This window comes from Musa acuminata, chromosome BXJ3-4, assembly GCF_036884655.1.
Source record: "Musa acuminata AAA Group cultivar baxijiao chromosome BXJ3-4, Cavendish_Baxijiao_AAA, whole genome shotgun sequence".
NCBI classification, from domain to species: domain Eukaryota; kingdom Viridiplantae; phylum Streptophyta; class Magnoliopsida; order Zingiberales; family Musaceae; genus Musa; species Musa acuminata.
The window spans coordinates 22,179,881-22,204,978 of NC_088352.1; the positions used below are offsets into that span (position 1 = coordinate 22,179,881).

The following is a 25,098-nucleotide window of genomic DNA, read 5'->3' on the forward strand; positions in this document are numbered from 1 at the left end:
TAGATGAAGGGATCCTCCTTGAGCTTCATCTTGGCATAGTCAAACTTGAGAACCTAGCACGATGAAATATTTGAATTGATAGGAGGAGGTCCCCGACATCTCCACATCTTTCTTGAACCCAAGGAAGGCTTATATGCGATGACAGTTTTTTCTCGATGCGTTAGTGCCAAGGCTCTCTCGACCTCGAGCTCCTCTTGTAAGGACTCAATCTAGCCGTTCAACACTGCCACTTACTTGTTCAGCCCCATGATATGCTTATTCAACTTCATGACATTACTGAGGAGCTCGATGTTGTAGATCCTCATGGAGTTGAGCTCCCCAACTTGACAAAGTAGCTCATCCTTCATCTAATGATTATGGCCCCAAATAGTCTTCAACTACTCATCCAGGCTAGAGATATGCTATCAGGCTTCGTTTAGCTTTGCCTTCAGCTCAGCCACCCGAGCCTCAAGCTTGAATGTGAGGACCAAGTTGCCCTTCTCCCTCTTTAACTCCTCCACTTCATTACGAACATTGTTGATCTCCACAACCCACTAGGAGACCATCACATACACGATTGATTAGACCATGACATAATAGTGATGCTGCAAAAAAGATAGAACTCAAGGGATAGCCAAGGAGTGATCATAACGAGTAAAACCTGACCCACAAGTTAGAGGTACTTATCACCGCGTCATTCATGAAGGTCGCATTGATTATAGCCTTCCAAGCCATGAGAACACATGGTTATTAAGGAGCATGGTGAGCTTTGATAATACTGACCTCGAGGTTAGCTTAAGCTTCAAAATGCACTGGTCGATTTGTAGATTGTCTCACCTCGAGGTTAGCTTAAGCTTCAAAGGGATCGACTAAAACTCTCTAACCTTGTTTTGGTACATATTATCATGCTTGAACCATATTGGATTAACTCATATGTTACTATTTTTTTCTCAGATAATACGAATCATCAGAATCAACGTGTTGACATAATACATTATATATAAAAATACTATTGACCATTAATACTTCTGTTCATACAAACATAAATATAATAAAAAATAAAAGAGTCAAAAAAAGGTTTAAGATAATGTAAAAGGGGTCAAATTAAGTATTAAATGCTCTAAAAATGGTAAAAAAATATTTAAATAATAATTTCTTTTGACATATTTGTACTCACGAAAATAAGAGAAAAAGAGTAATAATCATATAATAATAATCTTTCACGATTAATCTGGTACCTATAAAAACTTTACAATAATGAGTATAAAAAAAAGTGTCATGATCAAATTATAGCGAGTGTTTTCTACTATCTCGAACATCACAGTAGGACATAGTAATGACACCGGTTATATCATAGATATGATTAAAATCAAACATGATTTTAATAAGAAATCATGCGTATATGATTCTTCAAATCAAACATGATTAATTGAATATTCATCATAGCCGTATATGATTAAAATCATGGCTTCTAAAATCATGCGTCATTTTAATAAGAAAAATCTTAAAATTAAGAATTAGAAAAATCAGATTATGATGGTTCAATGTGGGCCTGAATGTATTAGACCGAACTCGATCGGGTTAAATTGTGATGGGTTATGCCGATCTTGCCCTCGTGGAACCCTAGCGGAGGGACGTTCAAATAGCTGGTCCGCGTCGGCCGCCTATCTCCCGGACTCGGTTCGTGTTCCCACAGCGGGAGAGGAGAGGAGAGGAGAGGAGAGGCGAGAGATGGTGCCGCTGAAGCTCCAGAAGCGGCTCGCCGCGAGCGTCCTCAAGTGTGGGAGGGGAAAGGTGTGGCTCGACCCCAATGAGGTCAACGAGATCTCCATGGCCAACTCCCGTAAGGCGTCCTCCTCCACTTCCGATTTGTGACCGTTATCGTGCTCTCTTAATTCTCGGCTATCGACCGTGTTCTTGCTTCTTTTTGCCTCGATCTGAGACCAGCCGCGCGTTTCCGAGTTCTTGCTCGAATGATCCTGTCGAGATCACAATGATACTCCCGTGTTATTCTAAGCGTTGCTTTTGTTCGTGGCGAATTTTATTTGGTTCTGTGAACTTTCTCCCGTTAATAGGTTCTCTGTTCTGGGTCGTCCTTTTCGTCTTTTATGCTTGAACATAGAGGATCTATGTTGTTCGAGGACCTGTGTTTTGGAACTCTTTTGTGTTGTTATTGCTCCGGCAATCCTTTGCTTTTTGGTCTTAGCGTTGCATGTTCACTAGCTTGTTGTTTTTCTACGATCGCAGTCGAAAATGGTTTCTGTCTATTGTCTTTCATGCTGTGTGTGCCACTTGTGTTGTGAGTATCATTATTAGTTTACCTATTTAGCGTAGCTTATTCTCCTGATGCTGCTTCCAATTCGTCATCGTGTGAGCTTTGAGACATCTTCATACATACCGTCTTTGTTGACGGTTTAGTACTGTTGTAAAGTTGTTTCAATATCTAAGTTAGGTGATAGGAAATTATTATAACCACTGTATAATGGATTTATCTGATACCGAATATTGAGTATTGATTGGAGTAGTGCGGCAACAAACGTCATTTCTTGGTGGTCTACTAAAATCTGCACCACTGATATTCCATAGGTAGGGGGATGGTGATGGAACAATAGTCTCCTTGGTGAAATGCGCACAACATAACTAAACATTTGAAGAAGACCAAATCAAACTAATTTAATCAATAGAATAAAAAGCTAAATCCATTAGTTGTTCAACCTGTTTAATAAAGTGGTCTGATCAAGTTTGGCATGGAAGTTGGCATGTCTATCATGCTTTTGACATGATTTGATTGCTTTTAACCTGATCGACCTGAGAATGAATATGAACATCACTCACTTCAATAACATTATTTTCTGTAAAAATAAATTTTATTATCTATTATTGATGATTTTTTAAAATAAATTTCTCTTCAAATTATCTGTATGATATTGCCACCAGAATGCTTCTTTGAAGGCTGTTTCATTTTTCAATTTTGTGGTATGCCGTTTTATTCAGCTAAAATTGATAACACTAGTCGACCTTGGTCATGACAGGACTCAATCTGAATCCTAGTCTACTTGAACCCAGAATTCTGCAAGTTTTGGTTTCATGAGGAGAACATGATTCTCAAGAAAGGGATTGGGATGTGAAAAGAAAACTGTGGCAGGAGAAACAACCGATCGGGGTATGGCGTTAGTGGTTGTAGATGGTAGGCAATATATGTACCATGAGATATGAACTTGGAGAAGCAACCCCTTTAACTGTTTTCATTTCTCCCTGTCCTAACATCATTGGTCAGGGAAAGGAGGATTGAACTTTCGGTCTCACAAGATGAATTTATTAAAGCTTTAATTTATCTTGATGATTAGCTAATTGCATATAATAAATCTTTTCCTTCTGCATAAGAACTTTCTTGATATTTGCAACTGCCATCTATTGTCACTGATGAAATGTGATGGTTTTGCAATGCAGGCCAAAATGTTAGAAAGCTTGTGAAGGATGGTTTTATCATCAGGAAGCCAACCAAGATTCACTCACGGTCTCGTGCAAGGAGGGCACTGGAAGCAAAGAGAAAAGGGCGACATTCTGGATATGGTATTAATTTTCATTCTAGCCCATCATTATTTAGCTTTTCTTTTTTAAATGAATGTTCTTTGTTACAGGAAAGCGCAGGGGCACAAGAGAAGCTAGACTTCCAACTAAGGTACTTTGGATGCGAAGGATGCGAGTTCTTAGACGGTTGCTGCGGAAGTATCGTGAATCAAAGAAGATTGACAAGCACATGTACCATGACATGTACATGAAAGTCAAAGGTAATGTTTTTAAGAACAAGAGGGTGCTGATGGAAAGTATTCATAAATCCAAAGCTGAAAAGGCAAGAGAGAAGACCTTATCTGACCAGTTTGAAGCTAAACGAGCCAAGAGCAAGGCTAGCAGAGAAAGGAAGATTGCTAGGAGAGAGGAACGCCTGGCTCAGGTCCGATAAAGGTTTTCTTGTGTTTACCTTATTATATGACATGCAGCTTACATCGGTTCTTTCGCTAATCATACTGCCATTTCAACTGCTTTGGTTTATTAATTCTGATTCTTAATGGGCAAGGATTTGGAAGATTATTCTATCCATTTTGCACTACTATCATTCTTGTCTCCTGTGATTAACCAACATCAACTTCCAGGCCATAAAAGCATTTTTCTTGATGTTCAAATTAGAATGACTACTGTAGCTAGATAGGGAGGAAACAGTTAGTCTTCACCCCTAATATTATTCTTTTCATACTGAACTGTAGCCACAGATTAATGTTAAGCCTTCTTTTCAAAGTTGTAGGCCAAAACACTTATCCAATGATTATGTAATGGAAAATAGGGTGTGTTGCTATTTTATTTGTTTGATTGCCAATTATATATTCTGCAAATGATTCTATTGAAAGTGTTGTCAGTTTTAGCGTGGGTGACTCAGTATTCTGTTCATCATTGTTGCTTCGAATTGTTTGTTAGCAAGCACTTGTAGTCAATGCTGCTTTTGTTTTTAGTTTGTTGACAATAAATGCATGTACACTTCGACCTGTTCTCATTGTCTCTGTATTGTGTTGGTGCTGTATGCAAACAGGGGCCTGGAGACCGCGTACCTGCTGCACAACCTGTGTAGGGGGTTCTTTTTCCTTTGCACTAATATGAAAGCTGTTCAGGATTTGTACACAAACTAATTGTGGTATCTTTCTGGTGCAGGGCTCCCAAGAAAGCTAAGTAGTTAGGGATAATGATGATGCCAAGACATTAGTTGCAGAATATGTAGAAGTGGTTAATGGATTGTAACTTTTGTTCTGTTCTGTTTTCCAAACATCGAGTTCTTGCAAAAAGTGAGAGAAACCTTTATTCCACGTCTGTCTCTCGGGTTTCTCTTCATGTTTGTTTTATGGAGTTGGAATATGTTTGTATGCTAGTTTCAGTTTTGAGTAGTGGTATTACCTGCTTTTGATGATAAAAAATGTTTTGGTCAATTAATACTGTGGTAGAATATTGATTCTTTAGTTCATTGGTCATTTACATTTAATTTGTTATGATTATGCATCATTCTTCACTGTGCACCTAATAGTCTCCCCCCCTGCAATTCCTCATTTTGTGCCTACAAATATGTGAGTGATGACTACATCCTAGTTGTTTCTGCCTTAGATTCTCAAGCACCAGAACTAATAATAGCAATTACCAATTTGCATTAGTAGGGCCCAAGGGTTTTCCTGCAACTAATACAGAGAGTACTTTTATCATCTCATAGTAAATGTTAACAAAAATTTGTTGAGTTTTCTTAGACGATATCATGTGTTAATTCCATTGGTTTAACGCCACCAGGTTTGTCCTTGCAGTGGGTTGGGTTTGTGGCTGGTGACAAACATAATTAAATAGCATCGAGATGAATTAAACTACCAAGATAGTTCTGCACTGGACATGTTACATTCTCCTTAAATCAGGGCCACGGAAGCCATTAAATTGAAACTGGAGCGACATCTTTCATTCGTTTGCAGAACCGAACGTACAATTTAAAGTTCCTGCCTATTCTCCCTGGCAGGGGAAAGGATCTGATAGAGCCGATAAGAAAGTTTTATGAAATGGTCGATGAAAGAAAGAAACCCCAGGAATAATGCCATCACCACCAGCAGCAGAAACAATCTTGTAGGACTATTCATGGAGAACCAATCCATTCTCGGCAACTTCTCCTTGTCTGTGGTCAGCTCTGTTGCCATCACGTTATCCACCGTTACCTGTTTCACCAGAATGATTTCCTTTTGCTGCTCTTCTTCTGCTTCTTCCACGTGTATCATGTTCTTGGTTTCTGCCGAGGTTTCCGACTGGTCACCTGTATCTGCCACCACCTCCACTGCCTGTAGAATTTTCTCTTGCTCGATTACCTCTGTTGGCCAGATTGCATCTGCGTTTGATTCCGTGGAAGAAACCCCGGTGCTATCTGAACCCTCCTCTCTCGTTTCGGCTTCTTCCGCGGATGATCCTGCAATATCTTGTGATCCAGTTGATGACACTTCTTCCATTTCATTTATGTCCTTCATGGTAGAAAGCTCTGATCCTTTGTAGATCTGTTGAAGCATTGATTCACCTCTAACATCATCACTGCAGCACTCATTCATTCCAGGTTGAGTTTGATGGAGTCCTGATTCGTTTTCTTCTTTTGCTTCATTGTCATAAGCAAGTTCAGTTTGGTGATCGTTCATGCCAGATTCTGATTCTGATTCACTTGACATGGCTTTTTTATCTTCTATTTCTTCATGGACTACTAATACAATCTTTGGTTCATCCATAGCCTGCTCAGTTTGCTGTTGGCTCATTTCCAATTGAGGCTTTGTCTCTTCAATGATTGCAGTTGATGATGCTTCCTCTTCTTCTTCCTGCTCATCTATTTCCTTCACAGCAGAAAACTCTGTCGTCTCGATTCGAGACTCGGTCAGCAAAGCTTCTACTTCCCCTCTTATCTTCTCTGCAAGAACAGAATCTGGTTCGTCTTCTCCAATAACTTGATCGAATTGTGAGTCAGTTGATGCTTCATCTAATTCTGTCATGTTGAGTTGTGCTCCTTCCTTTAACGGAGCTTCATCTTCTTTTTCTTCATCGTCATGAGCAAACTCAACTTGGTGATAGTTCATGCCGTATTTAGATTCCATCGATGAAACTCCATCATCATCTTCTTCTTCGTGGGCGAAGGTGATCTCAGATTCATGTAAAGGTTGCTCGGTTGGCTGCTGGCTCACATCCAACCGAGGCTCTGTCGATGAGATCTCTTCTCCAACAACGTCAGGTTTCTCCAAGATCATCTCGCTTCCTTCTCCTGTTCCATTAACAAGAACAAACTCGGATTCTTCCAACGTTTGCTCTATTGAACCACACCCATCATTATGAGTGTCATCTTCCAAGATGGTGTCCTCTGTTCCCCCAACATCTGGATTCTTGGAGGTGAGAGGCTTGGAAGCAGAATCGTTCTCCTAAATGAATCCAGAGACGAACAAATTTGATCAAGAACTCATGAACACAACGTGAACAAACAATTACCTCATCATCAGCTGGTTTTGCGGTGGTCGAAGACCGCCTTCTCTGAGCTCTACGGGCCACGAAGGCGGTGCCAGCGCCGACAGCGGCCGCGATGAGGACGCTGCCCAAGATCAGGATCCCTCCCCCACCCGTCACCTCTATCTTCACCCATGGCTTCTTCCTCCTCCTCTTCTCCTCCTTCCCTGCTCCGACTCCTGCTGCTTCCATTACCCCTCACACGACCTCGCTTCTCATCGCTTCTCCTTGACCTTCGTCTCCATCTCGACATCGACCTTTACGGCCGGCCATTTACGGGGAGTGAATTGCTGCAATTTGTTGACGACTGGTAGAAGAGACAAAGGTGGGGAAAGCGTAGCGGAGAAGGGTCGGTATCGGATGAGCCGTTTGCGGGGAGCGCGGAGACTAACGTGGCGACTACTTCTGCCTCGGATTGAGCGGTCGGGCCGAGTCGTGGATGTGTTTGTTGAGCGCGCGGGGAGGTAACTTCGTGACGACACGACAGCCACCCGCTGCCCGCCCGAGCCGAGCGCGTCGGTCTCTGCCACGTGCAGCACAAGGTGCGGTCGATCAAGACGCTTGGAGGGCGGACCGCGTGGAAAATTAACGGCGTTTCGAGGCTCTTCCACACGACTTCCATTTTTGTCTTACAATTCATTGAAATATGAAGTTCTGTTTCCGCAAAGGATAAATGTGATTTTATGATGATTTTATAAAATATTTATTAAATAATATTTTTATGAGAATAATAATAATAGAATAATTATTATGATACTTTATTATCATATGATTAGTATGTTCACATCATATGATCAATATCTCGATATCAATATCATTTCTCTGATCCATTAATGTTATAATCATATCTATAGTTGTTATAAATTCTGCGAATTTAACATAATATTATTTATGATAAAAAAAGATATATAATCATCTTTGACATTAAAGTCCTTTTTCAAGTATAATGATTATAAAATTTTTTCATAAAAGATTATTCAGATGCGTCTCTCTAACTCTCTAAAATTCTCTACCTTTCATACATTTGACGTAAATCAATACCTTACGATCATGACTAACGATTTTATCAAAGATACTTGATATAACTTTTATAAAATTATATATTTTTTTGATATCAATATGAGATAGAGCATAGAATAAAACCTTGATTGGGACTCAACTATCTCCGAGTTGACATCCGGGTCGGACACATGGTATTGCATGGCATGATAATATATACATTTTAGACGGATTTGTACGGTATTGTTTATATTTCACAGTATAAATATGCAATTTGCAACTCTGTATCATCAAATTTTCGTGGCACAAAATATTATACAGCAAAAGATTCACGAAAAAGGAAGAGGAGAAGCAGGTGAAATGGCCGCCTTAACGAGCCTATGCCCGCCGGCGACTCCGAAGCCCTCCTCCGCCGTTCGATCTACGCCTCCTGTGGTCTTCGCCGGTCGGAGGAAGTGGGCGGAATCCCGGCGGAGGACCGGTGGAGTCGTCGCCTCCAGACTCGGGGCCGATGCCTCCGACCCGCTGCTCCAGGCGGCTCTCCGTGCCGCTTCTCTTCGCTTCCAAGAGTCGCTCCGCCCAGGTCCGCGTTTCCCTCCCACTCTCTCGATCTCTTCTTGTTTTAACGATCGAAACGTGTTCGATGAAATTCGCTACAGAAAGTGAGGGGAAAAAAAGAGCATTTTTTAAGGGATTTGTTAACAGTATCTAAGACCGCTTTATTTTTCATGTTCTTTTTTCTTGAAGGATAAATTTCTTCGGCTTTGGTTTCTCAAGTGGATTTTCTTGGGTGTCATTCTATGCAAACACAGCTACGAGCTGTCTATTTGTTTGTGGAATTGCTACTGAGCTACTAAATATGTAGGGCGCTGTTGTTTTCTTTTCTTTGAAGTCAATTAGTTCACAGGTTGTGGCTGCTCTTTCGAGCTCGTTGAGCATACGGTTGGAGATTCTTGTAACGATGTTTGTGTTTTCTTTTGACAGTAATATGCACTAAAGTTGTAGAACTACTGGAATGCTTTTGTTGAAACTAAACAGATTAGTGGACATTAAGTCGACAACATTGTTTTCATGAGCTCTATTTCAGTATTTGTGGTAAAATAGCAATTTTCTATCTATTGTTGTTCTCGAACATCAACTTTTTCTACTAAGGAATTCCGAAAGTTTATATTCATATTGCCAAAAATTTGGCATTCTTGTTTTATGTCAGCAGATCCTCTTTTTGTTGATCCATACTCCGGTTGCCTTCTTTCTCCTACTGTTAGCCATGAGGATTTGGAGGATAAGTGTTTACCTTCTTTGCGCCACTATAGGTGGACGACAAAATATGTTGATGATAAATTGCTTGCTTTGCTGGGAACTATGGATGAGCTTAGTCAGGTATTTAGATACATCATAAAATAGCTGCATTTATCTGTCATATCACGTTTGTTTCTTATTCCATATAGATTGTTTTGTTGACAGATGGTATGGACACACGTCCGTATAGGCTGAGTTGGCCATTTTCATGTGTCATATTTGACATCTCTCCCCAGAGTGTCTTCAATGTGGCTTCTCAAAAACTAAAAGGTTCGTGCCTCTTTTCAAGTAAAGGGGTATGCGATATGAGTCCATCTGCTTTTGACTTTAGAAGTTGTAATGCATCGAGATGCAGTATGTACTTTGTACATCTTCTTGTTGATTATTCTCCTTGGATAAATATAGGTACAGGAGCTAAAATTGGGAGAAACTGTAATTTAGTTCATGTTCCTCTAGAGTCGATCGATTTGCAGGCTGCCTTGTACAAGAAGGGTTTTAGTGGGAATAAGCCAAGTTTATGGGCCATCCAGGTGAAGTTTGGATTTGCATTATATTTCTTGAAATTTTTGTACCCGATTCCCTTTTCAATTTTGCATTTGGTGTCTCGTACTTGGAGAAGAGTTGAGGGCACCAGGATTTAAGTTCTTGCTGATCAATGAATTGCTTCTGATGTACTATTTTTCTCCTTCTCCAGCATGTATATATGTTGGCACATGCTTCTGATTGTTATAGTATTGCCGTATTATATATTTAGGATCAAATAATGTTGGTTTAAGTTTGATTAGATGTTAACCTTTCGGTCCTTGTACAGAGTATAAGGAGTTCCAGAATATTGTTTGTGAAAACATGCTGATTGGCTTACAGAGATGGCTAATCTTTTCCTGTGTTTCTGCAGGGGCTGCCCATATCAACTTTGACAAGCTTGAAAGGTATATTATCCCTTGTAAGCAGTTCAGCTATGAAAGGAAGCATTCTCATGGGAGAATTGCCAGACTTTTTGGCAGGGACTGAATTTGAAACAAAGGTTGATTTGTTGTGCGAGCATGTTTTTTTTTCTTCTCTTTCTTGTATATTATTACCTTTGTAAGTTCTTGCCATGTTCCTCTTTCTCCATTGCAGGAAAAGAGACATCAGTGGACAGATAAACTTTTTATGAGCCATGGCTTCCGAGTTAATGTCGTTGGGTACGATGAGATTGCAAAAAACGTGGACTTAGATGAGCCATTTGATGACACCAAAAATATAGTATTTAGTGCTGAGCAGTTGCGATTTTCTGATGCTGAGGTACTAAAATGCATAAATAAATTTTAGTTCCCTTTTGTAATTGTACCTTTATAGCTAGATATAATTCTTCTAATTACTAGGAGTGCTTGACACTGTGGACAATGGTGCTGTATTCTCAATAGATTAAAACATTCTAAGGCTTTCAATCTATTGAACAACTAGCTTTAATTTCTTTGGTCACTTCTTGGAGTCTTTGGTATTAGACTTCTGTAATTTCTATCTAGAACCAAGTTGGGTTGCGTTGTCAAAGTGCTACCAGAAAGGTTTGCTAAGTATTGCAACATATGTGTAGGTTAGTGATTATTAGGTGCTTGGATCCTCTCTTATGATATTCAAGCAACTAGAATTGTCGTGCTACTAGGCCTTTTTACATGAGATCATTGATAAGTTTTAAAATGTCCCCACCTTATTGGGATGTTAGAAACATTTTATTCTTCCAATTCCTTTTCCTTCATGACATTCTCTGTTTTGAAGTATGGTGAGAGCTATTAATGCATTCCTTTGAAGATTGGATCCTCAGCACATTTTCCTCCTTTGGTTTAATGTCACATTTACATGCCCTGTTGTCACGGCCTTAGCGGGAATTGCCTAAGGCATGAGACACTCTTGTGGCAAAGACGCGAACTTAGATTGTGTTGCATAAGTCACGAGGCACCCTTGCGGCAAAGATGTGAACTTAGCTTGTGTTGCCTAAGTCGCGCTTCGCCCTTGTAATTTGCGTCCGCAAAGATGAGCCCACTTGCAACCTCTCGCAGGTCCCGAAGGACCTGTAAAAAGAGAAAGTTGATTAGTTCGAAAAACGAGCGACGGACAAGTCTCGACTTCTCGCGAAAAGGGGAAGCTTTACAAGCAATTCGGTGAGCACCTTGCGTGCACAATAGAAAAGAGGTAGAGGGGGAAAACAAGGACTTTAGAAGGTTGAACGAACAGCTGCAAGTCCACAAATAGCTGCTCACCGAGTGCCGGGCGCGACAATAAGTTCCCGTCAAGGTAACGTGCGAACTTGCGAAAGGGTGTTCAACGTCCGACACTATACCGAAGCCCCATCCAGCCCTGTGCCACCCGGGTGGTTCTAGGGTGCTGAGATGGCTGACGTTTTGCGTGAAGCAACGGACTGCAGAAATCAGCCCATGGCACACGAAAACGGAGCTGTTTTGGGGCTGTTTTGCTCGGTTCGGTGAGCGGTCGCACTGTAGCGCTGCAACTTTTTCGAACTTACATTTTTACAAGCAAAATGACTTAAAACCAAGCCAAAACATGTTGCCAAGCAACTGTACATGTAGACGAGAGCGACGAACGGTTCGTTGAACGGAGTTGTTGCGGATGCGCGAGGATCGTTCGTGACACTGTGGTACTTAGGAACCACCATAGACACAGTTTCAAAGATTGAGTTCTCAACAAGCTTTTGTTCTTTGGCTTAATATTATATCCAAATGCCTTGTAATAATTTGGGACTACCAAGGCTGATCAGTGCCCAAATTCTGTTTGGAAATGACTGCTTGAGCAACATCAGCATTTACTTAATCTTGTTCATGCTGATATCTTTGTTGATAACTTTGTTTTTTTTACTTGCACTGGGGACTGTCGTGTTTTGATGTCGCATGATTAAAGAGCACCTAAACTTTCTTGATTAGTATGTCATAGGTGGCCGCTTTGTGTAAAATATAACGTGCATGATATATTTGGGGTTACAACTTATCACAAGACATAAAGTCCCAAACAATTTGATAGGTAGGTTTAGTTACATTAAATTTTAATAATCTTTCTTAAGAACAAAATGTTGATCTAAGGGAATTCATATGCATATTTGTTCTGATATCAATTAAAGAGAGCAGCCTTAGGATGGTGGATGGTCTCAAAGAAATTGTAGCATGTTCAGTAGACCAATTGTTGTCTGGCTTGTTTTTGTTCTGCTGCTAAAATATTCTCACTGATTGTTTCCACTTGTAGCAGTTTCTAATAAATAGTTCTGAAAATATGTAGCTATTTGGTTTTTGTGTAGGGTTATGCTGTACACACAACTATAGGATGACTGCAGTAACACATGAACTTGTTTGTCTCTTCTAAGAAAGCAGAATTCAGCTATCAGCTTCATATTTGATGTAATTGAGGGCATTTTCTTCTTTTAAAACCCCAAATAAAAGGAAGCACAATCTGATTTTTCTTAACTACTGTAATTATCTTAAGAACAGTAGCTACTTCTATGCTTTAATTCTTTGTACACGATCTGTTATCCACAATACAAGTAAGATTTATTGATTGTAATTTCAATCATCTCTCTCAAGGCAAGATGACATGATAGTAATATTGTTTCTCTCAATTTGTTGTTTAAATATTAGATGGAGTCATGGAGGGCACATCTGGAAAGGATAGAGCAGGAAGGAGATGAAGAAGGATTTGAGGAATTGTAGCTTTTTGAAGGAATAATGCCCTTGGAGCAACAATTAGCATTCATTCACATCAGTTATATTGGAGTTTGCCTGAACATTTCTATGTTCCAAATAGCTATTTAATTTGACATTTTGTCAAATTAATATTTGAAGCTCACAAGACTCCCTTTGTGTTCTAGGTTTGTGGAGTGGCAAAGTCAGGTTATTTGTGATCTATTTATTGGTAGGGAAAGTAATCTTTATTTTGTCACGAAGAATACAATTATTCCGCCTTGGCTACTTTCATCGAATCATTGAACCTATATGCTCGTTCCAACTATCAAGCATTATTATCGACATTGTGTGTTCATATAATGCGTTCCATTTAGTATTCACATAATGGGTAATTTTATTGAATCATTAAACGTAAATAGTCGTCCGAACCATTGAGTATTATTGTTAAGATCATCTATTCGCATAATGTCGATTTAGTGTTTACTATACACTAAATCAAGGGATAGTTTCATCAAATAATCAAACATAAATGATTTCGAATCGTCGAGCATTATTGTCGGCATCACTATGTTCAAGTAAAGTGTCGGATTATAGGCGATGTGACAAATTGGATGCCTCCACACATTCAATCTCTCCATATCACCTATTACAGATCAATCTAACATATATGAAGCCCTTCTTCTTCTTCTTCACATCTTTACCATTCGTTCGTTGCTGCCGTCCCCGGCCGCCTGTCCGGTTAGGGTTTTGGCAAAGAAAGAGGAGCGACCTCGTTTAGAGAGCGCGTATCCGACCCGCTCTCGATTGGGTCGAATTCGGATCGCACAACCCTACCCGGCTTATTCTCGACCCTTTTAGCGGGTGCACCGGTCATCGAGTCCATATTCCCGTATCGGGCCGGATCTACTCATCCATTTCTGGATCCGCTCCGTTTTGTTTCGGAGGACTGCCTTGCTTCCCAAGCAGCCCGCCCCATAAAAAATCGGACGAACAAGGAGGAGGCAACTGAGCTCCTTCTTGTCGGCCTTCTTCTTCGATAGACCGCGTCTGGATCCCAAATCGAGGGCGACAGTGATCCCGGAGCGAGATCACGATCAACAGGTTCTTCTTCACTCTGTCGCTTGGCTTGTCCATGCATCTGTACACTTCGCATTTATCGATCCGTCGTTTTGATTTTCTGCCGTCTTTCGATCTTTCTTGGCATGTGTTTTTCTTCCGCGGGTATCACAAATCTTCTGATCTTTTGATGACGGGGGTCCCGTTTGGCTTGTCCGGCCTGGTTTTGGTTAAGTGGAATTAGGGTTTCGTGTTCTGTCTGTTTATAGGTTTTTCTTAGATATTTTTTATTTAGTTTCTTAATCTAGTTGGAACTATATCTTTCTGCTTTGGACCAGCTTGATGTGTTCTTTCGATCGTTTGTTCAAGCCATAGCTGCAACCAAGGGCTTGCAGAAGAGGGTAATCATTGATGGGATATATGTGTTTGGACTATTAAGTGGCACATAGAGGAGGTTTAAATTTATCTGTAGTGATAAATAATAGGAGCGTTGGTCTACCTATTCTTTGCATTGCCGTAACTTATCAATTTCTTTGTTCATTGTATCATTGTGGCAACAGATCTGAATGCAATAAGTTGTTTGCAAGTCTAATTAGATCTTAGTCTAGTGGTTGTAGAAAAAGGCATGGATAAATTGCACGATAGTCCATAAACCGTTGGACCAATTTCAAATTGCTTTTGAAAATTTAATCAATTCAATCCATAAATCTTTTTTAGTTGTTTGAATCAAGTGTTGCGTCAGGCATCCTTTAAAATTTAAAAATTGAAAAAAATTACTGGCATATTCATCTAATTATCTCTAAAACATAGGAGAACTCCCACTGAGAGTTCCTGTACGTCCTATGGTTAAGAGTTATTCTTCTTTGCTTCGCCAGCCAGGATCTCCTCTCTTCTTCATCTTTATTTTCTTCCCATTTCCTTTCATCATCATCACCAAGCACAGAGGAGGCTGTAGTTAATGGCAAGGGTCCATACAGAAGATGTGATCAGCTGCCACATTGGTTGAAAGCCTCTTGTTCTTTTTCTCCCATCTGCTCCTTACAAGTGTCATTAGTGATCTATGTTGTAAAATACAGCAGAGAAGAAATTGATGTGTGACTTTGCTATTTGTTTCAAGCCGTGTCACCCCTTTTCTTCTCCTTTCATTTCTTTTGCAATGGTAACAGTGACCTGATGTCATTGGGAGAGAGCTGAACTTTGTTTTCTCTTTTATTTAGAATTTGACATGACACACTATAATTTGTACGATTCACAATCTATGTGGTGGATCCAAATGATTGTGCTTACATGTTAGCATTCCATCATGTTTTAGAGATGGTAGGTGATAGATTGTAATGACTTAAGAAGTTTTTTTCCCTTACCATAAAGTAAATTACCATGATTAATGCGTTGCTTTATTTGAATAACTTATTTCCTTGTTTATGTAATATGCTCAAGGAAATGATTGCAATCTATCTCCTCAACAGTGTGGGCAAGTTAGGATTTTAGTCAATCAATTAAATAATTCGAAAAATTATTAATTAATTTTTTTCCTAGTTAGTGATGTAATTTTTAGGAAATAAATATTTTGAATTCCATTTTTGTTGTGAATTATAGGAAATAAATGTTATAATTCTATTTTTGTTTGTGAAAATAAAATAAATTAAATTAAAAACGAAAATTAAAATATTTTACCTTTTGTGGTGGGCTTATCTTCTCCTATATAAAGGGACTTCTCATCCCTCATTCCTTATTGAAGTTGGTAGTTGGAGGATTAAGGAGAGAATCCCCAAGAAGATGTAGGATTCACTACCTTTTCTTTTGAAGCTTTGATTTATGCTTTGAAATCATTGATATTAGAATTTTATGATGCATGATGATGTTTTAATTTTGAAATTTTATGATTAGTAAATAATGATCATTAAATTTTGATGTTAAAATAATTATTTATTTTAGGTTGATGATGCATGAGTTACTTAAATCCTAAGTTGATGAATTTTACAAAATCCTTGTCAAAATAATAGTTCTACAGATTAATTAATTTTAAATTTGGGATCATGAATTTATTGGATTGTTTATTCATGAAAATATATTTTGAATTTAATTATTTAAAGTATATTTTAATAAATTAATATTGTATTTTTGAATGTTTTAATGAAATGCTTATTTTGGTAATGTGTTTAGGTTTAATTGTTATTATGCAATATTTTAAAATATTTCTGAAAGGATTGAAATCTAATTTCTAAGAGGGGTCAAACTCGTGTCTAACCTGAGTCAAGTTGATCTGTCAGACTAGGTCAGCCCAACTTGTGTGGCAAGGTGTGGCCTAGCTCGTGAGGCCACAAGTAGGCCTAGCTCGTAAGGCCATAGGCAAGCCCAGCCCGTGAGCCAAGAGTGGCTCAGTCTATTGCACCTCAGCCCAACTTGCTACCTGGGCAAAGCCTGTGCAGTGTACATAACCTGTACAGGGCTCAGGTGGGCCTATCCAGTCCGGGTTAGCATTGTGCAGCCTAGCCCATTCTCTCTTTCTTTATTAATTTGAGCTCATTAGTTGATTGAATCATACCGGTTTGACCTATCCAAATCGGTTCAGGGTGATTCCGGACCAATTTGACCAGTTCAATCTTATCGAAACTAATTAGAACCAATCAAATCCAAATTAGATTAGTCTTGGGTGATTCTAGACCAGTTCAATAAGGATTAAAGGTTGGTTCAGTCAGTTTATAGTTAACTTGAGTTGGTATAAGTCAATTGGGCTATTTCAAGTAGGGTTCAAGTTGATTAAGGGCTATTGAGAGATTGGTACCTCATGTCTATATGGTTTGATGAACCTAAAAGCTTTATTCGAAGTTGTGATTAGGAAATGATTAGTGGTTCTCCATTAATTTGGAGACAAAGTTGATATTCTTAACATGATTGTTATCATGTGATATATGTGGTTATGCTGAGTAGTCCACATTAGAAGTGCACTATGAAAGGAGCTACGAGCCCATTACAGTACAGAGCTACTAATAGACATAGTCTAGCAGATCATACTCCAAGCATGATCTCTTATGATATTTTTGATTGTATATATGAACGAATGGATGAATGATCATGGATGATTATGTAGCCTTTCGAAGGCAGGTTAGGGCGATTTCCTTTGGAGATTAGCGGGCCATTAGACATAACGAGTGGACGATTCCTCCGTATGTTGTTAGGACGAACATTTCCCTACTTGAGTGGGTGAGGGACACCATCCCATTCACTGATGGGAGTGCTATATGAGTTCTTTCCATCTGCTGTTGAGAGTTTATAAAACCCATCTTGTGGAGTATCTCTTCATGTGCTGTTGAGAGAGTGCACTATCGGGTCTGATGTAGGCCTTTGTTGCTTGATTGTTGTGTATGTCATCGAGATATGGTGTATGTGATTGATGCATGATTTTTTTTACTGCATAAGAAGTATTATTGTTTATTTGATACATGAGTTTCATAATAATTGATATGTTGTTGTTGTTAATATTTGAATATTTGAATATGTTGCATAAGAAGTATTTTTCGAAGGTTCCTACCAGCATGTATAGTTGCTGATGTACTTCTATCTTATACTTATTTTCAAAGTAACCTATTAACTTGTAATAGATTTGAGGCTTCGGTGAAGGAGACCTTTTCGCCACTTGTGGTACTCACAAGAAATTGCAGCCCTTTTTTGAGTTAAAATTTGCAAAGACAAGGATATTGAAATAAAGCATCTTCTATAAATTGTGGATTTTGAAGTGATGGTTTAATTTTAATAAATGTGGGGTGTGACATAGATATACCATATTGAATCAAATTCTAAAATTTGAGATCTCCATTGCCACAATTTTAATCGATGAGACCAATTTGAAATTGGCTCTATAATTTAGGGTCTCTTGGTGTAAGTTAGTCAAAGGGTATATATATATATGTATATATATATATATATATATATGTATATATATATGTATATGTATATATATATATATATATATATATGTATATGTATATATGTATATGTATATGTATATGTATATATATATATATATGTATATGTATATATATATATGTATATGTATATATATATATATATATATCCAAGAATGTAACCTTAACGGTGTGATCCTACTAACTCTAGTATGTAACACGGAAGTGCTATATGGTATTGTACCCAATTATCATTGGTTAAATTTCTGTTAATGTCCTGATGTTTGTATCTACAGAGCTAAAAATGCAAAAAAACTTTTATGTTAATGGTGAAAGCATCTTAACCTTTGATGATATGAATTGACTTATACCAAGGCAATTCTATAACCTTCCTTTTTGTCTTTTGGGGTAATTTATCATTTTGCCTTAGTGGGTTTGGTGCAGCTTCATCCCTTTGTAATAGCTTTTGTTTCGTCTTAATGTTTAAACTGGCCCTTCATATGGTATTTGTTTGCTTTTTTAATTGATATAGTTGTCATTTCTCTCCAGAATGGCTAGGCTTGCTGCAGATGCTCCAACAAAAGGTGGCTTCAGCTTTGATTTGTGTCAAAGAAATGAAATGCTGTTGAAAAAAGGCATGCATCTCCCAACTTTCAGAAAGACTGGAACAACCATTGTTGGCTTAGTCTTTCAGGTGCTTATGCTATTTTCTTTTTGATGATTTGGTATTTATGTGCATGTTTTTAGAAATGTAAATAAGATTTGGTGATCTGATTCTGATCATGAAGGTACAAGCATATATTATGATTTCTGAGCACATAAAAAATCTTCTCTACTAATTATGGTACACCATTGAATTCTTAATTTTTGTAAGGAGGATAACTTGCTGGGTTCATGCTTTCTCCTATCAATACCGAACAAAACAATTCCACTTAGTAGTCAGCAAAGTTTGTCAGAAGTGCTTGCAGAAAATATTTTAAATGCACTAGGTCTTTCAAGTAACTACAATATTTTAAGGATATAAGGGTTGATATATACACACAATTTTGTTTTTTTTCCTATATTTTCAGGATGGTGTTATTCTTGGAGCGGATACGAGAGCAACTGAAGGGCCTATAGTCGCTGATAAGAATTGTGAAAAAATTCATTACATGGCTCCAAATATTTATTGTTGTGGAGCTGGAACTGCTGCTGATACAGAGGCAGTAACAGGTAGGCATCTGGTGCATGCACCAGTCTGTCATTTTAATCTTTCCTTTGGCACAATTGCATTGACACCAGTTGTTATGCTTTTATGGGATAAGTTAATAATCTATCAATCGTTATAAATAATGTAGTTTATCTATTTGCAACACCAGATATGGTTAGCTCCCAGCTGCAGCTTCATCGTTATGCAACTGGTCGAGAATCGAGGGTTGTTACTGCCCTTACACTTTTGAAATCACATCTGTTCAGGTACATTATCTATGTGGTATGCCAAGTAGGATACTCCTAAAAACTGTTGGTAAGTGCTTCGCTGTAATTGGTACATTTCAACTTCTATGATAATTACTTTTTCAACAGTTACCAAGGTCATGTTAGTGCTGCATTAGTTCTTGGAGGAGTTGATGTTACAGGACCACATCTGCACACAGTAAGTGCAATGTCTTCAGTTAAATGTTAAGAGAGATTTATTATCTGTTAGATATCTGCTGCAGCTTCTAATAACATGACCATTATGTAGGTATACCCTCATGGTTCAACTGACACTCTTCCTTTTGCTACAATGGGTTCTGGTTCTCTTGCTGCAATGGCTGTCTTTGAGTCAAAATTCAGAGAGGGTCTAACTGTAAGTAAACAATATTAGATTGTGGAAAATCATATGTATGCTGTCACTGATGTTGCTTTATAGTTAAACATCACTTAGCCAAGATCAAATCTTTGTTATGAACTATTAGCAGACAAATGTGCTGTTAGCATATCAAGTTACTACTGGACATAATTAAGACATTAATCATGAAAGCTGTAAAATGTCTTCCTACACACTGTTAGATAAGTTAAAAGCAGACTGAGACCCTTGATGGGATGGTTCAATGGTAGAAATTTATCGACTAAATCCAAGCTTGTTTCCTGCCTTCCATTCTGTACCTTGGTTGCATTTCATTGATACGTAGCTTTTTCTGCCAGACAACTAGCTCTCTGAGGTTACACTTTGAATCAACTGGTGGCAAAGACCCATCAAATATTTGATGGTGCTTCTCGAATTTGGGTTTTGCACTACATCCGACCTGTATTTACAGGAAATAGCTTGTTGTGATTGATAGTAATAACGTTAAAATCTAAATGTACATCTGGTGAAACTCTCCATCCTGCATAATACTTGATAAGACTGCATTCGTATCGCGGAGTCTGAATCCAGAGTTCTTACCAAAACTTTTTCTTGTTTGTGCAGAAAGAGGAAGGTATAAAACTTGTAAGCGAGGCCATATGCTCTGGGATATTCAATGATTTGGGAAGTGGAAGCAACGTTGATGTTTGTGTAATAACCAAAGTATGTGCAACTCCATGACTGAAATTTTTATCGACTATATACTTATATATTCTCTTTGCCTTAACCAACAGCTTATATTTTCAAACATTTCCAGGGCCATACCGAGTACTTGAGGAATCACCAGCTGCCAAACCCTAGGACATATGTCAGCTCAAGAGGCTATAACTTTGTCAAGGGTCATACTGGTACGTCTTAATGATTCAATCAAACTTTAGGAAGCTGAAAAAGAAGACAGAGCAGAAATTATATATGGTGTTTTTTGTGTGGTTGCAGAGGTACTGTCTACTAAGATCACCCCATTGAAGCCGAAGGTGGAAGTAGCCGAAGTCGATGCCATGGAGGAGTGATTCCGCCGGTTCACTCTTCAGCCTGACTATCTCCCTGCATAAAATATTTCCTGGTTACATTCATCAACGAGAGAACCCAGTAATTTTACATTTGTATTCGAACCGCACTTCCCTGTTTTTGAAGACTACATTCCAATTTGAGATGAATCACCGGTCACGTTTTCTGCTATGTCGTCTGGTTTGAACTTCTAACTACGAATATTAAAGGGAAAGAAAATTATCCTGTTTTCTGAGAACATAAACATTAAAGGGAAATATTTCATTCGAGAAAATAAACATCAGCGTTAGTTTTTTGCAAGAATAAATCACTTGTTCTTCTGCCCGATTTTTTCGCGTTGAATTTTTCATTCATCTTACAACGAAGAACGTAACGCAAGCTTGCAGATGCCAATTATTAAATATTTAAAAGATATTTTTATAATAATGCTTTGTGGAATTATTATTACGATAAAAGGTACATAGTTGAAAAGATGGAATGAAAAATATATGCATTTGTGGAAGAAAGAAAAAGATGGAATATTGTGGATTAAAGGGCCAATCGAGTTTCTATGCGGGTTCTCAGTGGGAATCCGATTCCTACCCGGAACATATGCGGCGTTTCCACTAAAGCGGCAGCCACAGCCGTCCATTTGGTATCAGACGCTTCAAAAGCACGTTCAAAAAGAGGAGGGCCCCAATCCCAACCCATAAATCGTCTTTCCCTGGTTCGATCTCATCCTCTCTCGCCTTTGCTTCTCCGTCTCCTCTGGGATTAGGGTTAGATCATTTTGAGAGGAGCCATGTTGGTGTATCAAGATCTTCTCACTGGTACGCGTGAAGATCTCAGCGTTCTTGTTGAGAGATTTTTTATTGATCTACAGATCTGAGAAAAACATGCGATCTTTTGTGTTATAGCGTCCTGATCGAAGGTTTTTTTGTCTTATTTTTCTTGCCTTGTCTGGATCTGTTTTGTTTTTTTTTTTGTTAATCTGCATTGATGAGTTTCGTTCCTGCATCTTCTATATTATTTTTCCTTTGATCTTTTAGCAAGATCGAAATTTCGTACTGTTTCGGTATAGCTGAACTGAGGAGAGAGAAGAAAGTGTCCCGATGCCAGAACAACTACATGTCAACAGCCTGATATTGCCACAAGAAAAAACAGTCTTAACGCCACAATATCCATTCAAAATCTTGAACAGGATGGAAAAGAAATGTCAATAGCCAGCCTCACATGCGCTAAATAATCCCCCAGCTGGGTTTTTGTTGAAATGTAGGATTCACCTCGGCTGAGAACTCTCAGGCATAGACACTCTAGCCTTCTTGGATTTACAACTTTTGTGTCCAAAACTGGGAGGCGGTGAAATCGAAACTTGCTATATGGAAATGCCATTTTTAGTTCAGTACTGAAAAATTGCTCGTTTGAGGTTTGGCCAATAAAAGAATTTTCTGGCTCCTCATTGTATGCTTTCTTTTTTGTGACTTTAGGTACTATAATAAGTTGTTTGCTCTGGTTTAGCTGTTCTCCTAGGGTATGGATTTTGAGCTGCACGGCCCTTAAGCATATGAACTTTCTTGTCTTTCCTTTAAATGTTATATTATGATAGCCAATGATAGTAGTAGCTGTATGTATCCCGATGTTTCAATCGTCTTAATGATTAACCTGATCAATGAAACATGTTTTACATATGTGCCTTTAGAACATAAGGGGGACGTGTTTTTGAGTTAGTTATACAGGTGATGTTTCATTGTTACAAAAGAAAAATGCTTCACGATGCAGCAGACTGCTCCATGCGTAATTTCACTTCTGACACTTTTGTAGTACTTTTAGTTTGAATTCTTTTTGCACTCTTGGAGACTGGTAGGCAGAAGATGAGAAACCTCAACATGTTGATCTTCCTGTAATTCATTTCTTGTGATGTTGTCTAATATACGCAAATCAGCATGTAGAATAGCTAGCGGTTAATTAGAGCTTCTCCCCTGCCAGGGAAGCTTGTTAACTAACTGCTTTTTCTACCTCATGATTGATTTTGTAATTAATTGTCTCTCTTTTGCTTGTAATTTAAGAGAATTGTTTGTCTTTTTATTTTTTCTAGTGTTGTCTCACTTGAAGATGCCTTAAATATGGTGTCAAATAGATCTAAGTTCTATATTTGTTCTCATTTAATCTTTAGGATATTGAGCAATATTGTCTATCTTGTTTGTGCAACTGTATCCACAATAGTAGCTCCTTATGAACTCTTCTTACATACGTTGTTTGTTGTGTTTTTTGTGATAAATTTGTTTTTTTTATTCTCCTAGGTGATGAACTTTTGTCGGACTCATTCACGAGCAAGGAAATTGAAAATGGGATGTTGTGGGAAGTTGAAGGGAAGGTTAGCCATTTTCAAACTTTTTTATTATAATCACAATGCTTTTATGTTGTTGTATCATTAGTAGAATGATTTTTGTTTCATTTTTAGCCTTTCTTTATGTATTTGCTTTGACCTGGTTTTATTGCATATCTTTTTGGCAAATGGATTTTTCTCTCTATTAATTTCTTTTCAATCAGTTTTGTGACATCAAATAATTTTGTAATCATTTCAAGATGACTAGCAATTCTTTGTTCTCAAAATTGCTCTCAAATTTGGTACTTGTTTGTTGTACTGATTTTGAGCATATTGACTGGCAGTGGGTAGTTAAAGGGGCTGTTGATGTGGACATTGGTGCAAATCCTTCCGCAGAAGGTGGAGAAGATGAAGGAGTTGATGATACTGCTACTAAGGTGGTTGATATAGTTGACACATTCAGACTTCAGGTCAATGCTCTTTCTTCTACATTAAAAATACCTATTCAGTTATAATGTGTGGATCGTGGATGGTAAAGCCTTTCAAATTATCAATAGGAACAACCTGCCTTTGACAAGAAGCAGTTTGTGACTTATATCAAGCGTTATATCAAGTTACTAACTCCTAAACTCGACGAGGAGAAGCAGGAATTGTTCAAGAAGCACATCGAGGGAGCTACAAAGTTCTTGCTTTCAAAACTTAAAGACCTACAATTGTAAGGATCAGAATCTTTGCATATATTTTTTATAATTTGAGTTTTTGGTTTCTAGATGATTGTTAGTATACAATAATTTTAAAATTTTCGATTAGAGAAGGGAAGCAATAACAATAGGAATCCAGCAAGCCATAGGTCTTCCTTTAAACCTTGATACTTCTTTTAATACATTCCACTAGAATGATGATGGGCCCTAGAAACTATCCTAAGGTTATCCCTTTGTGACCATAAAGACTGGTCATGTTTGAGTTTTATTGAAACAACCATCGGAAGCCTTATCCAGTAGGGGCCTGCCCATACATTCAACTAGGCTTCTATACTGCATTTTATAATGGGTTATGTTACATATCAGACTAATGTTTTTTATTTGTAGCATATATTTTAAATCAACTTAGTTGTGGCTATATTATGAATACAATCTGTTTATTTTTGATAAATGATATCTTTTGGCAGTTTTGTGGGTGAAAGCATGCATGATGATGGGAGTTTGGTGGTAGCATACTACAAGGATGGTGCAATTGATCCAACGTTCTTATATTTTGCCTATGGACTGAAGGAAATCAAATGCTAAGTATCATGTTAGGAGTGCTACCGGATGAAGGAAGTCTGAATGCTAGATATAATGATGCAAGTATGGATATTTAGTTTCAGCGCTATCTTCCTTCTGCTTTCAAGAACGAATGAGATTATGCTTTTATTATGTTATCCTTTCTCGGACTAATTTAATTTACTTTCGAGTGTTTTTAAGGATGATTGATGCTTTTATCCTGCATCTACTAATTCTGTGTCAGATGTCACACCGAGTGTTTTAATTTAGATTATGGATAAAAAGTGCGCCTTGAGGTTAAATTTAATTTAATTTAATTGATCGGAGAGAAACCAACAAGAATCGTCTGCTGTGGACACATCATTTTGATTTATTTTACACTATCCTCAACCTCATTTTCTCGATATATCATATTAAACTTATTTGACACAATATCCTCAGTCTCATTTGCTCGATGCGTCAGTCAGCATTGTCTCAATTGGGAATGTCGTCGACATTGCCTTGCCTATAGAGGTAGCCATAAAGTCTCATTAGCCTGCGGGTTGATGAATGGGTATGTCCATGTTACATGGACGGAAAGGAGGAAAGGTAACTAAGTCGGTCGTTTGTTTTGTTATATATCTTGATTGCGTTTATAGTTGAGGAAATTTTATAATCGGGGAAAGCACGCAATTGTTCCCGACATTTAATCATCATTTTAAAT

The 25,098-nt window shown here is 38.2% G+C and overlaps 5 protein-coding genes across 7 annotated transcripts; 4 read left to right on the forward strand and 1 right to left on the reverse strand.

The window, feature by feature from the left end:
* Positions 1-1,635: 1,635 nt before the first annotated feature.
* Positions 1,636-4,955, forward strand: LOC135636691 (large ribosomal subunit protein eL19x-like). Of its 2 annotated transcripts, XM_065148594.1 has the most exons (5): positions 1,636-1,822; positions 3,430-3,552; positions 3,621-3,934; positions 4,565-4,599; positions 4,684-4,955. In XM_065148594.1, exons 1-5 carry the CDS (start codon positions 1,711-1,713, stop codon positions 4,703-4,705), a joined length of 606 nt encoding a protein of 201 aa, XP_065004666.1. In that variant the 5' UTR covers positions 1,636-1,710; the 3' UTR covers positions 4,706-4,955. The 2 variants fall into 2 exon arrangements, with proteins under 2 accessions (XP_065004666.1, XP_065004667.1); XM_065148595.1 differs by lacking the exon at positions 4,565-4,599.
* Positions 4,956-5,437: 482 nt separating this feature from the next.
* LOC135636690 (uncharacterized) lies at positions 5,438-7,435 on the reverse strand. The gene is made up of 2 exons (XM_065148593.1): positions 7,012-7,435; positions 5,438-6,944 (listed from the first exon to the last, which is right to left on the reverse strand). Exons 1-2 carry the CDS (start codon positions 7,216-7,218, stop codon positions 5,493-5,495), a joined length of 1,659 nt encoding a protein of 552 aa, XP_065004665.1. The 5' UTR covers positions 7,219-7,435; the 3' UTR covers positions 5,438-5,492.
* An 866-nt stretch (positions 7,436-8,301) lies between these two features.
* LOC135580738 (O-methyltransferase 1, chloroplastic-like) lies at positions 8,302-13,288 on the forward strand. The gene is made up of 7 exons (XM_065147273.1): positions 8,302-8,608; positions 9,239-9,405; positions 9,474-9,594; positions 9,730-9,854; positions 10,220-10,348; positions 10,444-10,608; positions 12,948-13,288. Exons 1-7 carry the CDS (start codon positions 8,386-8,388, stop codon positions 13,017-13,019), a joined length of 1,002 nt encoding a protein of 333 aa, XP_065003345.1. The 5' UTR covers positions 8,302-8,385; the 3' UTR covers positions 13,020-13,288.
* A 627-nt stretch (positions 13,289-13,915) lies between these two features.
* On the forward strand, positions 13,916-20,999 carry LOC135635318 (proteasome subunit beta type-7-B-like). 2 transcript variants are annotated; one of them, XM_065146321.1, is made up of 9 exons: positions 13,916-14,093; positions 18,503-18,647; positions 19,024-19,165; positions 19,312-19,408; positions 19,517-19,586; positions 19,677-19,781; positions 20,385-20,483; positions 20,578-20,668; positions 20,757-20,999. In XM_065146321.1, exons 2-9 carry the CDS (start codon positions 18,504-18,506, stop codon positions 20,828-20,830), a joined length of 822 nt encoding a protein of 273 aa, XP_065002393.1. In that variant the 5' UTR covers positions 13,916-14,093; position 18,503; the 3' UTR covers positions 20,831-20,999. The 2 variants fall into 2 exon arrangements, with proteins under 2 accessions (XP_065002393.1, XP_065002392.1); XM_065146320.1 differs by having other exon boundaries at positions 13,934-14,093; positions 19,291-19,408.
* Positions 21,000-21,485: 486 nt separating this feature from the next.
* Positions 21,486-24,595, forward strand: LOC103998492 (translationally-controlled tumor protein homolog). Its single transcript, XM_009419976.3, has 5 exons — positions 21,486-21,637; positions 23,108-23,181; positions 23,478-23,603; positions 23,691-23,848; positions 24,302-24,595. The coding sequence occupies exons 1-5, from the start codon at positions 21,610-21,612 to the stop codon at positions 24,417-24,419; spliced, it is 504 nt and encodes a 167-aa protein (XP_009418251.2). The 5' UTR covers positions 21,486-21,609; the 3' UTR covers positions 24,420-24,595.
* Positions 24,596-25,098: the final 503 nt, after the last annotated feature.